This window comes from Lactuca serriola, chromosome 7 (assembly GCF_051521515.1).
Source record: "Lactuca serriola cultivar US96UC23 chromosome 7, Lser_US96UC23_V15, whole genome shotgun sequence".
Lineage (NCBI taxonomy): Eukaryota > Viridiplantae > Streptophyta > Magnoliopsida > Asterales > Asteraceae > Lactuca > Lactuca serriola.
In genome coordinates this window covers 109,072,089-109,087,500 of record NC_136414.1, presented here as the reverse complement: position 1 = coordinate 109,087,500, position 15,412 = coordinate 109,072,089, and the positions used below count along the sequence as shown (strand labels likewise).

At 35.5% G+C, this 15,412-nt stretch overlaps 1 protein-coding gene across 1 annotated transcript in view; it reads left to right on the top strand.

The window, feature by feature from the left end:
* LOC145061784 (pectin acetylesterase 12-like) overlaps positions 1-3,915 on the top strand; it is a 4,501-nt gene extending 586 nt beyond the window's left edge. The window contains exons 2-12 of the mRNA XM_079009349.1: positions 160-242; positions 617-746; positions 825-898; positions 1,005-1,091; positions 1,182-1,306; positions 1,447-1,507; positions 1,582-1,635; positions 1,714-1,791; positions 2,132-2,237; positions 2,341-2,486; positions 3,582-3,915. Of these exons, the coding sequence (XP_078865475.1) occupies positions 160-242; positions 617-746; positions 825-898; positions 1,005-1,091; positions 1,182-1,306; positions 1,447-1,507; positions 1,582-1,635; positions 1,714-1,791; positions 2,132-2,237; positions 2,341-2,486; positions 3,582-3,692 (1,055 nt within the window). The 3' untranslated portion in view covers positions 3,693-3,915. The remainder of the gene's footprint in view (positions 1-159; positions 243-616; positions 747-824; positions 899-1,004; positions 1,092-1,181; positions 1,307-1,446; positions 1,508-1,581; positions 1,636-1,713; positions 1,792-2,131; positions 2,238-2,340; positions 2,487-3,581) is intronic.
* The last annotated feature ends 11,497 nt before the right edge of the window (positions 3,916-15,412 follow it).

The window sequence follows — 15,412 nt, the reverse complement described above, 5'->3', positions numbered from 1 at the left end:
TCAGATTCAAAATTGACACTTGTTGTTTCTTTTTCTTTTTCTGATTTGCTTTTATTGTTCCCAATCTGAGTGTCGATTTTGATGATAAGAAATTAGAAAAGTAAAATATTGACTTTTGATTTGTAGTAACAATTTGTTGGTGTGTTTCACCTTTTACAGTATGCTTGGATGGAAGTTTACCTGGGTATCATTTACATCGTGGATTTGGTGCGGGTGCCAACAGTTGGCTTGTTCATTTGGAGGTCTGTGACATAACTGCACAAGTAGTATCAGCTTTTGACATGCATTTGTTTTTGTTTTGACCGAGACAAATATGTCATACCAAAAAAAGTGGAATGAAATCTCACTCTTTATCTCTCGTGTAAAAAGCACTAATGTTGATAAAGATGAGGGGGGCATTCCAAAACTTGTTCCATCTTTTTGTATTAAGAATACTAAAACTCGCTCTTTATGTCCTCCCATTGATGAAGCCTGTGCATTCCAATGGCAATACAAAAGATTTGTTCTATAAACGAGGATGTATTAAGAATTAAGCTCATTTTAGTGATCCATCCTAAATGATCCCAATACCTAAAATTAGCAAAGCCTGATATATATTTATTTACTTATTATTCAGGGTGGGGGATGGTGTAACAGTTTAAGAACTTGTATTTACCGTAAAACAACAAGGCGTGGATCATCAAAATATTTTGAAAAAAGCTTGGCTTTTACAGGAATCCTGAGCAACAGGGCTGAAGAAAATCCAGGTTTCCTTGCAAACAATTATGAATTATCATAGTCATACAACAACATTTATTTCTAACGACAATTTAATTCTTGGGCAGATTTTTTTAACTGGAACCGAGTTAAGGTTCGTTATTGTGATGGGGCTTCTTTTACCGGGGATTCCGAAGATCGGGTGTGTACACAAGATATTCATTTGAAATCTTTTATTAAAGATTAATAGATAGATATTAGCATTTGATGAAGCGTGGATATCTGATATAAATATATTGTCTTTCTAGGCTCATGGCCTGCAATTCAGAGGGCAAAAGATTTGGTTGGCAGCAATGGAAGAGTTGATGTCAAAAGGAATGCGGTATGCTAACCAGGTATAGGCATTGTTTAGCTATTTGTTATTTGCTATTTGTTTATTTCAAGAAAAAGAAAAATTACAAATATTTTATGTTGGAATGTTCCAGGCTCTTCTTTCGGGGTGCTCGGCTGGTGGTCTGGCTTCTATTTTACACTGTGACGAGTTCCGAGGTTTATTCCGAAGAAGAACTAAAGTCAAGTGTTTTGCTGATGCTGGAATGTTCATGGATGCGTAATTCCCTTTCTTTCTTAATTCTTAATTCTTAATTCTTAATTCTTATTACTTATACAACACAACGCTACATAGCATGTCCAGATCTCTCATGCTTGACTCAAATATAGGCGTGATGGTTTTTATGTTTTAAAATATAGGCGTGATGTATCGGGCGGACACACAATTAGAAACATGTATCAAGGTGTTGTTAGCTTGCAGGTAGTGTTGAATAATATGATAATGCCTAATGCTATATTAGATTCTGATTTTATAGCTATAAATAATTTCAACAGGGTTCAGCTAAAAACTTGCCCAGAACTTGCACAAACCACCTTGATCCGACTTCTGTAAGGCTTCTTCTTAAAATTGATGATATCTGTGTTTTTTCTTCTCTAGATACTGATAGTCTGATACTTTGTTTTCAGTGCTTTTTCCCTCAAAACATAGTTTCCAATCTTAGAACCCCTATGTTCCTCCTCAATGCAGCCTATGATTCTTGGCAGGTACATGCCTAAATTGCTATTTATTGCTGACTGCAACAAATACCAACATACTTTCATTTACTTGTGTATTCTATTCTATCATCTATTCCTATTATGCCATCGTACATTCAGTTTTTTTTTTTTTTTTTTTTTTTTTTTTTTTTTTTTTTTTTTTTTGTTCTTATTCAAGGCAGTTTGTACTTTAAAATCTACCTTATTAGGACATTATACTTTAAAAAATCTATCTGATTTATAACAGTGAAATTTGCTTTGTATTGGGATGACATTGCTATATTTGGATAGATTTTTTAAAGAACATTGCTACTCCATATGATTTAATACTGTTTTGTGACTGTGTCAGATCATTGCTAGTTTAGCTCCTCCATCAGCTGATCACCGGGGTGTTTGGAAGGCATGTCAAAAGAACCCTGCAAATTGTTCACCCTCGCAGATTAATTTCCTTCAAGGTATTCAGAAAAAAAAATGAATGTCAATGTGATGATTCCTTTTAATTTTATTTATTGGAATTAAATAAATAATACACCTTGACCTTTATATTGATTGTATCAGTATTCAGAAAGCACATGCTCAATTCACTCAAACGCTTCTCGATGTCCAAACAAAACGGATTGTTCATAAATTCGTGTTTTGCTCATTGTCAATCCGAGAGGCAGGATACATGGTTTGCAGATAATTCTCCTCTCATTGGGAACAAGGTACTTACTTACTTCTAATTACCAAATACCAAATGCCAAATGCCGATTTCTTTCGTCAGATTTTAGGCTTCGCTTAGATTACTAATACTAATATGGATGAGGCAAAGTTCTATTATATTACTTTTATTAATATATAAATGGACATGTCAAGTTTGATTAATAGATCAACTTTTAAGTCCAATCGTCGAGTTTTTAATACATATAATATAAATGTGTTAAACATTTCTAAATGTATCGTCATACTATCTAAGCCTATGTTTGGCGTATTAACTGAAAAGCTAGCTGTTAAATAAAGAAGCTAACTGGTAGCTAGAAAGCTAGCTGATAAAAAATAACGTTTGGTAAAACTAGCTGAAAAATATAAAATGACATAAAAGGACATTTAAAAAATGTGTTTCTATAATTAATTAATGGGTATATTTGGAAAATTTTTAAAAAACTCCTAAAAAGCTAGTCTAAGTAGTTTTTTAAAAAGCTAGCTTATAAACTACTTTTTGGTTTTCCAAATATGACAATTTAAAAAAGCTCGAAAAATAAGCTAGCTATGGCGTGTCAAACGTAGTCTAAATGATTTTAGGCGTTTTTGACAATATGATTTTGAGAGCTTTCAGAGTTTTTAGCTTTAAGTTAAAAAAATGTGGATTTAATCATTTGAGATCACAAGCTTTTATTTTATAGCAAAGAACTTTTAATCTCAAGTATTTTTTTCAAAGCTTTTAGGTTTTAATTTTGAGCTTTTAATTAGATTTTTTATATGTAATTTTACACATTTCAAATTTTTGTAGCTACTACGGCCAGCTTGACACTTTTGTACAAACTACCAAAAAAAAAATAGTAAAAAACTGCAACTTCGGTATAAAAAATGTTCCATAGAAATTATTTAAATTAAAATGAACCGCATTGGCAGTCCCAAGTCGTTCTATTTCTGATGGTCGGTCCGGTCTTTGTTAGGACAGTCCTTTTTTCGGGCCGGTTGAGTCTTGATCTTCAGAACATGTCTTTTTGTTCATATCATGTGATGGGCCCAAAACCAATTAAAAACCCAAGCCCAAAGCTATTAGTCCAATAATCTTATAAACTGATGTTTTTATACAGGCAATTGCATTGGCTGTTGGAGACTGGTTTTTTGATCGTTCAAGCGTCAAACAAATTGACTGCCCATATCCATGTGACAAAACATGTCACAACCTCGTATTTAGATCATAATCTCCTCAACCATGCCATATTACTTACTATTAGTAGCCCAATTGCCTCATTTTTATTATATTGCCATGGACATGGATGTTTTTATTACTTAATTTTTATTTTTATTTTTATTTTCCTCATTCATTATTGAAACGAGAATAATTTGCTAAGCTTGTAACTCAGTTCCTAGCAAAACAGATGGGACTGGGAAATATTATAGAAAAATACAACTAGTTTTACATTATTCGTTGCCATCATAATGAATTCATTTGTAAAAAGTTTGGGGAAGCTATAAAAATGAAAAGTAAAAAATGTTTTATTATTGTAAAGACAAAACTACAAATTTGGTCCTTGTGGTTTGCAAAATTTTTTGGATGGGATCTAAAAAGTTTTCAGCTTGCACAGAAGATCCAAAATCAAGGTTTTTATGAGTTTTTAGTCTAAAAAAATTTCAAAAATGGTTATACCCTTATTTATTTACTTTTACATTTTTTTACATTTTATTAACATTTCAATAATAATAATAAGAAGAAGAAAATATGTAAAACTCTATCTCTCTTACGTCTCTTTCTCCCTCCCTCCCTCCACTGATACCTCTCTCTCTCTCTCTCTCTCTCTCTCTCTCTCTCTCTCTCTCTCTCTCTCTCTCTTTCTCTCAGTGTATTTTCATCAGAGATTAAAGACCCATCGAACAATTCCCCTTTTCCGGTCTTCGTGCCACTGAGTTGTGCTTCTCCGACTATTACTAGGATTTCATCTCTGGATTTAAGACCGACTGACGAGTTCTCCAACTCCGACGATAGTTCTAGACATGTATCGGTGGTGGAAGCTCCGACATGTAGCAGTGGTGGGATCACAAACAGAAGGATGAAAACATGGAGCAATGGTGGAATCACTATTAAACCCTCTTTTCAATGATGTATCCTTCAAAATCTCGATACAGTTGAGTCAATCCAAACCTCAATTTCTATGCAAACCATCTTATTGCAGTGAGATTATGGAACCCCCAAATGGAATATGGTTTAGACTGAACACAATCACAATAAATCGAGAAAAAATTGAAAACCCAGATGGTCAGTTTTCCAGCACGATCCATCGACAACAAAACCTCATCAGGGGTTGTTGTCTTCGATCCATCGACAACAGTGGGCATGGGAAGCATTTGGGTGATTCTTCTTCAATAGGAGGGGTTGTAGTCGACGTCTCTGGCAGGCCCGTCGTGGCTTCCTTTCTCATCGTCGGTAGTGAAAGAGTCAGGGGTGTTTGGGTGGTGTTCCTCGACCAATCGCCACGGAGGAAGGGGGTAGCTCCGGTGCTCCACTCAATTGCTTCCCTTCTCGTTGTAGGCTGTGGATTTGAGCAGTAGCAGTAACAATCAAAGGGGGGGGGGGTGTTTGGCTGAGATCGGTGAGCAGATTAGGAAGAGGAGGAGTACTATTATGGTGGCGATTGGTGGTCTCTTAGTTCCACCGGTTTCCTCCTACGCCAGAGATACATAACTGGTGAAGGAAGTTAGAGAGAGAGAGAGAGTGTGTAACGGCCAAAAATTTCAACCAATTTAAAATTTTCAAAAACAACCCAATTCCATTAAAGTTTATTACAAAAAGGTTTTCAATACAATTTATTTTAAGTATTCCCAGAATCTCATCACCATATAAACACGAGGAGCGGTACGATCACGCCTTCGCCTTGCCACGGTCTCCTGAAGAACCTGAAAAACATTAAACCACAACTGTAAGCCCGAAAGCTTAGTGAGATACCCCCAAAATACCAACCACATATACCATACACGCATAACATGCCATAACATAACCGGTCACAGAACAGCCATGCACTTCGGGTCTACTGTGGGACTGGTCCGCCGCACCGGCCAACAGTCCACCTGGTCCACCCTCCGAGTCTAGCCATATACCTCGAGTCTACAGTGTGATTGGTCCGCCCACACCGGGCCTTCAATCCACCCGGTCCACTCTCTAAGTCTACAGTATGACTGGTCCGCCCGCACCGGGCCTTCAGTCGGCCTGGTCCACTCTCCGAGCCTCGGCACGTCTGGTCCGCCCTCTTGGGGCCTACAGCCTATCCGGACCGCTCGCTGGGCCTTCGGGACAACCGGTCCGCCCTGGGTATCTTGGCCTACAGCACAAAGCAGGACCTGCCTCAACCCAACTCCAGTCCAACAACCATGTGCACATAACATACAATCATATAGAAATTCACAGTCAACAAGCAGATCAAACAGATCACATAACATATCATCATCCTAACCAGGATACCGACCTAACCGGTCACTAGCATAGCATCACCCTATCTCTCAGGATACCGATCTCAAACATGTCTCTAACATATACCATCCTAGCTACCAGGATGCAAACATATCAAGCAATAACATAACAACAACTACCCGGATCTCAATCCGATAAGGGTCGGCCTTGGTGCCTTAGACCCTGTTGATATAGTGAGGATAACTCACCTCGAAACTGCCGACTGAACAGATAACCCAAGCTGCTCCGATTACTGATACGACCTCCACCACTGGACAACCACCAAGGCACTGAACTCAAAACAATATCCAACAATTAACAAAATGCCCCTGGAAATCACTGGTCAACCCTTGGTCAAAGTCAAAGTCAAAGTCAACCCATGACTGACTCTACTCGCCGAGTCAACCCGATGACTCGCCGAGTCCCCAAGCTCAGAATTCCCCCAATCCGCGACTCAACTCGCCGAGTCACCCCGAGACTTGCCGAGTCCAACAACTCTGAGTCCACTCACACACAACTCACCGAGTCATCCCTTGACTCACCGATTCACGGCTCAACCAGAAAAGATTGGGACTCTTCGACAAGACTCGCCGAGTCCACGAATAGACTCGTCGAGTCTAAGGCTATCTTCAACCTACTCGCCGAGTTGTTCTACCAACTCGTCGAGTTCCAGGCCATCTGTGACAACCCGAAATTTCCATTCTGAACAAACCATTTGAAGCCAATAGAAGTAGAGCAGTTACAGTGAAAACTCAGACTTCGAGTATGAGTTTGGCTGTTTTCAGGATTTTACACTTAAGGAGATATTAGGAGAGTGGATGCACTAGGGTTTTGTGCAACACTGTTATTCCAATACTCTAGGACATTAGAGTTCGTCCCAGGAATAAAAATGTTTTCTGCCAAAAATATCTCCGGACTATAAATAGAATTCTAAACCAAATTGGTTCATTTGTTGGATTCCATTTAGAGAAAAGTCAAAATTCTCTCTCACGGATCTTCGGGTTTTTATCCCAAATTGTGAGTACTTCGATCTAGTTATGTTATATAGCTTAGATTGTGTTTAGAAACACCAATTACATATCAAATCTGTGAGACTCGGGAGTTTACCGCCCAAGAACGTTCTTGGGGAGTAAACTCCAATATGTGGCTTAAATGCTACTTAGTCCTTTCCCCGTGATTTGTAACTGCCTTAGACTTGTATGCTAGTGTGTATATGACTAGAAAACATCAAAATCGGATTAAGACCCCAAGATTTGGGAGTTTACCGCCCAAGAACACTTGGGGAGTAAACTCCATTTTAAGGTCCTAAAGGGTTCCAATGACCCTCAAAGCTTTAGAACTCGAACTAGAAGCCTTCATTTCATATTTAGGACACCAAAATCAATTAGAAACAATGATGAAAGTGAGTTCACGGCCAAGGAGCTTCTTGGGCCGTGAACTCCATGTTTAGGTGCCAAAATGCTTTGAAACACTTCCTAAGGCTTAGGCTTAAATTAGGACAAGTACTCTAAAGTGTTTATAGCCTATAAAACATAAGGAATCACATGTATTGAGGAGTTTACGGCCAAGACAAGGTCTTGGGCCGTAAACACCTATAAAGGGGTCAAATGACACCCTAACTCCTTCCTTATGCCTAGAACCCAACATAGAACATAACCTTGAAATGTTTGAGACTTGAAAACATCATAAACACCCTCCCAAGGGAGTTTACGGCCGTAAACTCCAAGGGAATATGGTCCCAGGGCCGTAAACTCCTCAAAGGAGTTAATAGGAAGCCCAAACACTTGTTTAAGCCTTGAAGCAATTCACCACATGAGTTGTATAATTGTTAGACTTCATTTAGGGACTTTGTTAAGAGTTTACGGCCAGGAGAGGTTACTCCCCTGGGCCGTAAACTCTAAAACATATGGCCATTAGACCATAAACTCCCATTAGGGGCATTGCACTCCTTTGTCGCAACCCATTAGCCTCCTAGCACTTGACCAAAAGTGTTTTCCTTGCGTTTAAATGTTTATACTTGTATAATTAGTGTTTTAATCACTAATTATTTATATACATATGTATTCATATGTAATTAGGATCATTGTGTGTGTCTAAAGTCTTCACTTGACACCGAGCACTTGCCCGATCCTTCCTTACGAAAACAGTCTGTTCAATTCCAGTCATTTACTGCAGGTGAGTTCATACCCCTTAATAAATGATTTAAACTGTTTTTAAATGTTTTATGGGGGGGGATACAAGTAGAATTATGCTAGTTATTATATCAATCACATGTGATTAATAAGTAGAATTACGCTAGTTATTATATCAATCACATGTGATTAATATGCAACATTCAAATGATTTACTATGCATTAGCCGTTTTACCAAACAGTTTCCTTCAAATGATTTTTATAAACATTTTATATGTTTTAAACTCCTTATTACACTGTACATTTTACTCTGTATATCACATTTCAAACTTATTTACAATTTTGTTTCAAACAAATGTTTCCTTATACTTAAACTGTTTTATCAAACCTATGCCTTCAAACTGTTTTATTGGTTGACATCAAGTCGATCTTTTCTGAAAATAATAATTATGTTCAAATGTTTTACAAAACTTATTTATTCTTTTATATTATAAATTGCATGCCTCTATATGTATAGTTATATAAGAAATGTTTAAAAGACTTAGGAAGGCTATCCACCCTATTTCCTTTTCGCGCTTGAGATGTGGTCTGGTGGGATATCGGGTACTCGTCCGAAGGTCGTTTAAATATTAGTTATATAACATATGTACATATATAGTCATAAAGGCCCTTCCAGTACATCCCATGCCCTTGGGTAGCATGGGTATACATCCATGTCCATGCGTACCAGTTAGATTACTAGTAAACTACCATATGGGTAGTTTAGGAAGATACTAGAACTATTACTAGAACACAATATCATACAATGAGTCAGTTCATTCATGAGTCAATACTTTCTAGATAATTACTGTACATTACTATACTTGTTATAGATAGAGAGAGCATACATTACAGCTAGAACATTACAGTACATTACTATACATGCTAGATAGAGAGAGAACACACATTACAGCTAGCACACGTAGAACATTACAGTACACTGCTATACTATTACATGATCACACTTACATAAGTACAATTACATGATCACACTTACATATACATAGAACAGACGTCACTAGGTGCTATAGCACGGAGCCAGTTCAAGATCTAACTATACTGATGAATCACAACGCAATTGTGATAGTTATATCAAGTATACATGATCATAGTAATGTGGATGCTCACGGCTTGCATACATGCAGTGGTCGTGGGTAGGTCCCAAAATCCCTTTGATAGGGGAGCGTATAGTCTGGGATCTAGACATCACATTATACCTTATCCCTCAAATAAGGCAGTTGAGTACCGATGTAGTTATTTATATCAAATACTACAGTACTTGGAAGTATTACCCTAGATTTAAGGTAATAGGTACGGTTGTAGTTCGACACTACACCATAGTACTATTTCTTTTCCCATTACATTCACTTCGTGAATTATCACACGACGCACGGTAATGTAGAAACTATATTTTGATTAATGATAGTCAGATTTGGGAAAATACACTCTCTTACGTGAGCCATACACGCAGACACTAGATGCCTTGGTAGAAGGATACGATTAGTAGGAAACATAGGGCTTCCTAGGATCATACAAAACATTTTTATACTTACAGTTCATATACATTTTTATACTTACAGTTCATATACATTCTCAATACTTACAGTTCATATACATTCTCAATGCTTACAATTCATATACATACAAATACTTACATACAAATTAAGACACTAAAATACTTATGATCTCACCAGCTTCAAAGCTGATACTCGCTTTCAAAATTACTTGTATCCTCAGGTCATCATAGACAGGTACCGATGCAAGGAGAAAGCAAGATGGAGCTTGTTCAAGACTCATCTTTCATTTTGATTTATGCTTTAGTGTTTATCAAAATTTGATAGAACATACTTGTATAATAATTCTATTATTAATGCAATGGATGATGTTGTTGCTTGTTTACTACTTTTCATTGTTGTGATACTGTACATGACGTCCTCCGCTCCAGAACGTTTCCGCCGTTCTTGGTTTTGGGGTGTGACACCATCTTCATCCAACTCGCCGAGTCCCAGCCTATCTTGAAGCAACTCGTCGAGTCTACCCATGTGACTTGCCGAGTACCACTGGTCTGAATCCATATAGAAGCATTCCAGGCCATGCAATTGATCCAAAACGTAGATCTAGCCTCCTATAACCCATCTATCACGTAAAGTGGCAAACTTTACGTGAATCCAAAGAGATCTAGGCCTTTTACACTCTAGGGCTAGGGTTTGGGACAAATAGCTCCTTCAAACACTCATCAACAGGGACTTTTATGCATTCAAGCCTTTCTCCATTCCAGATCTGAGGTAGCAACCTCAGATCTAACCTCTAAACTCCAATACATCACAAGATATGTTTCCCCATAAACCCCAAAATGATGCATCTATAAGAATACAACCCAAGAACGAGATAATACCTCAAGAAAAGAAGCCCCAACAGCAATGAAACCCGAATCTAAGCAAAGCCCCTTGTTCCAAGCCTCCTAACCTTCAAGATTTCCTCAATAATCACTTCTTCAAGCCTCCAAATGCACTTTGATCCTCTCACACATGGCAACTAGGGTTTCTGGACTTAAGAGAGAGTAAAGAGGCTGGGGGAATGGATGTTATGTTCTTTATATAGGGCTCAATCCCGAGAATTAGGGTTTTCTTCACCCAGCACCAACTCGACGAGTCCAGCCGCCGACTCGCCGAGTTGGCCACTTAACACACGACCATAGTCGCGACTCTACTCACCGAGTCCACCCATGGACTCGCCGAGTTGCCCTTATACATTTTCATTTTAAACCCTGAACTAGCAACCCTGGATTCGGGATGTTACACACACACACACAGAGAGAGAGAGAGAGAGAGAGAGAGAGAACGTATGGGTGGGTGGGGGATAATATATTTCTTTTCTTTTTATTTTTAAGAAAAAATGGTATTAGAATAATTATAAAAAATAAAAAAAATAATAAAAAAGAAATTAAAACGGTATAATCATCTTTTCTAGTTTTTTTGGACTAAAAACCCAGAAAAACATTGATTTTGGATCTTCTGTGCAAACTGGAAGCTTTTTAGACCCCATCCAAAGATTTTTGCAAACCACAAGGACTAAATTTGCAGTTTTGTCTATTGTAAAATTGGCTTCAGTTATTGATACAATACAAATTTAGGCTTGGCGATCGGGTTGGATTCGGATTGGCGGGTCACAGGTTGGTGGGTCAGAAAATATATATGGGTTTGCGGGTTCTCAAGTTAAAGGGCCGAACCTAACGCATATAAATAAACAATGTATTTTTAAAGATGAAGTTTTTTTTTAACATAAAGTCATAAAGTAATTAACATAAAAAATGAGGTTTTCAACATAAATTCATAAAGCTGTTAATATCCAATTAAAATTGAAAAATAAAAACATTCATATAATATATATATATATATATATATATATATATATATATATATATATATATATATATATATATAAGATCAAATGAGAACCATTAAAGGTTATAAAACCATTTGAGAATCATTTTCATTAAGGGTATTTTTGTCATAACAATAAAAAAATTTATGTAAGTATTATCCTACAAACTTTCTCATTCTCTGATATTTTAAGAAACCATCATATTCTCTCTCTCAAACACAAAACCCAACAACCTCCATCACCATTTTTTTTCCAACCACCATTGCTCCATCATGAACGGTTATCAGATCTGAAACCACCACGATAATCACTACTAAAAACCATCACAGACATCATAGCAATTACCATCTGTAGATTTGTCTTCAACCGCTTCACACAACCTATTCACCGCCATTCTTCGCCGCCGCTCGTCGCTCCAAATCTGTTGTCGTCCACCTCCGCACGTCGCACCAGCTTTGTAACCATTCGGCACACCAGATCCACAAGTGTAGCTTCCAGATATGAGATATTCCTACCTCCGACATCACTCTAACTTGACCATATTTGATTTTTTTTTTTGATTTCTTCAGGTCTAATTTCGCCACTATCATCGTCAACGATGGCTCCACCACCATCGTTGTCTCCCTCTTTGATGCCTTCTACCTCTAAAGGAATCAAACACTAACCTCATTTCCTCATATAAAGATCTCTAGATCTACAATCTCCGGTAATAAATCTTTGATTTTCGGTAACAAATCTATAATTTCCGGCTCTAGATCTACAATTTACATCTACAAATCTACGAGCTCTGACGACAGATATATAATTTCTACCTCTAGATCTACGATTTACACCTCCAAATCTATGACTCAAATCATTTCCATCTCCTTCTCTCTGATCTCTAGTGAAACAACGCCAGATATGTATAAGGTATGTCGAATTTTCTTTTGATTGTGTTTCCTTTTGTTAAGGTGTGAATTTAATGTTTTAATCTCTTATTTGTTGTTTATTTTTGTTAATCTTAGTTTTTTTACCTACAATTATGTTGTAAATTCAAGTTTTTTTTCTTATTTATTAAAGCATGAATTTAATGTTTTATATTGTTTATGTTTTATGGTTGATATGCTATGAATTGAATTAAAAATTGTGTTATTAAGTAAATGTTTTCTCAAATTATGTGACTTTAAATCTTATTAAGCTATGAATTGTGATGTTTTAATATTTCAATTATTGTTTACTTTTGTTAATTTAGTTTTAACTATATTAATAAGGTAATACAAGCTTTAAGTCATGAATTCATGAGTATTTATAAGTTTTAAGTTATGAATTAATGTATGAACTAGTTAGTTGAGAATATGGTTGTGAATGTACACTTTATGTATTTAACTATAAATCTATTATATTAAAGTGTGAATTTTGTGTATTAAACTATGAAATAACTATATTAAGATGTGAAGAGGCTGTATTAAGTTGTGAACTTTGTATATTAAACTGTTAATTTGTTATCTTATATCGTGAATTTTGTACATTAAACTCTGATTTGAATGTATTAAGTTGTGGATTAATTATATTAAATTGTGAATTAACTATATTAAGATGTGAATTTTTAAAGAAATTTGTGTTAATTATTTTTTATGAATTTTTTGTTTGCTTCTGAAATATGATATGAAAGAAGCATTATACAGAAATATCATTTTCTCTAATTTTGAATAAAGTATGAAAAATTTTAACTGTGAATATCATATAAATTAAACTTTGAAAGAAACACTAACCTCAAATGTATTATTGCAAAGTATTTAGTTGAGAATATGGGTGTGAATATATAATTTTTCTGTATTAAATTGTGAATTTATTATATTAAGTTACAAATGTTGTATATTAAACTGTGAATTGATTATATTGAGTTGTTAATTTTTATTATGAATTTTGTGTTAAAATATGAATGATTTATGTATGAATTCTTGCATTTTTCTTGTGAATATATTTATTTTGTGTGTAGTATAGGTTTTAATAATTGCTTTACATTAAACTCAAAATGAGCGAATTAGTATGTTTATTAAACTGTGAATGTAGTATTTAATTTTTCAATGTACAACTTTATATATAGATCTGATTTGGAAGAAATGATGGTTGCAACTATGGCAAAGGTGGTTGATGAAAATATACGGTGGAGGTGGTTGAGGTAGAGTTTGGTTTTGAATTCTCTAAATTTGTTAATCAATGTAAATTTGATTGTATTAAGTTGTAAAGTTTGTGTATTAAATTGTAAATGGATTGTATTAAGTTGCATTTCAAATAAACATTGTGTTAAAATACAAATGAATGTATAAATGAAAATATTAGACTATAAAAATTACGATTTTTCCCTTTTGTAACCAAAAAGAAATAACTTGGGATTTTATCTTTGTAATAACTATTCACAATACATTTTACTTATGAAATAGGTTTTTAGGGTTCTTAATCTTTTGTGGTTCTTATTTGAACCACTCCATATATATATATATATATATATATATATATATATATATATATATATATATATATATATATTACCTTATAAAGCATTTTTGGTCAAATGCTGAATTTTAAGTCGTACAAACCTTATTGCGCTATTTACAATCATTTTATGGTCAACAGATAAGAATGACGAATGGTCAACATCTATCTTATTTTGAAATTCAAAATTCTTTAATTATGGATCTTATGCGGTTTATGTCAGCTCCTTGAATCGTTCAAACCCGTATTCCTCACATTCTTCAGTCAATTGAATCGGTCAAGATAGAATACATTTTATATAGCATTAGCGCACACCTATATATGCAAATGAAAAGATTTCTTTCTCTTCCCATGTCTTCTTCTTCTTTAGATTAAAACCTAAAATCCCTTAAAATAAAATAGATTTCATTCTTTTTAAATCATGATGTGTATGAATATTAATTTGTTTTTTTTTGTTGCAGTTGACAATAAAGGAGCAGTAGCAGGTCCTGTGTTTCTTCTCCGCCTCTTCTTTCTCGATCTACCACCATCAACACCACGCCAAACACCACCATCTACTACCATCAGTGCTTTCACCCAAATTTATCACCCCAAATACCTGACGCAACACCCACACCACCATTACAACATCTGATCACTTCACCAACCATCATCGCTTTCAACATCGTTGCCGACCACCACCTGCTTTATCTCCATCAGCTACCAATATCTCCATCTCTAGACAAATGTCGGATACAAATTTTACATGCTCCATCCAAACCTATGCACCACTAAAGTCGCATGCTTCTGGTAAACAAATGACATATACAAACCTCCATTGGTAGCTCTTTATCTCAATTTATGATTTCTTATGTTTCATATAATGTTTTTCTTTACATTTTTTTTATAGATTTATGCTTATTTGATATGAAATTCTGATAATTTGCTTATAGGTTCTGGGTTTATTTTCTAGGTTTACTTGAAGCAGACGACTTCAGTTGATCTTAAAGCAAAATAGAAAGCTTAAATTTGTTTGTATTCTTAGGTACATTCACCATGTAGACAATAAAAGGTTAGTTTGGTCATTTATATACGATTATCTGATATAGTTTTTGAATTTAAATCAAGATTTTTAGTAGTTGTTGTTTTGCCAAAGTTTGATTCTATTTGTAACGTGTTTTAACTTTTTCCTCTTTGTACTTTTTAATGCATATTCTTTGTTGAGCATAGCCTGATTTTTTCTTTCTAATACTATTTTTAGTATCTGCCTGGAATTGGTGTTCCCCCTCTAAAGTCGGAATCAAGGTTGTTTGTTGTGGCTCACGGCAGACAACAAGAAGACATACTAGGGACAGATGTGAGTGCAACTCAAATACCATCACAAGGTGACTTGGTTTGCTTCTGGAAGATGTTGATCATATTGCCAAGGGTAAAAAGGTAATTGGTTAAAGTTTTGTTGTTTTTATGATGT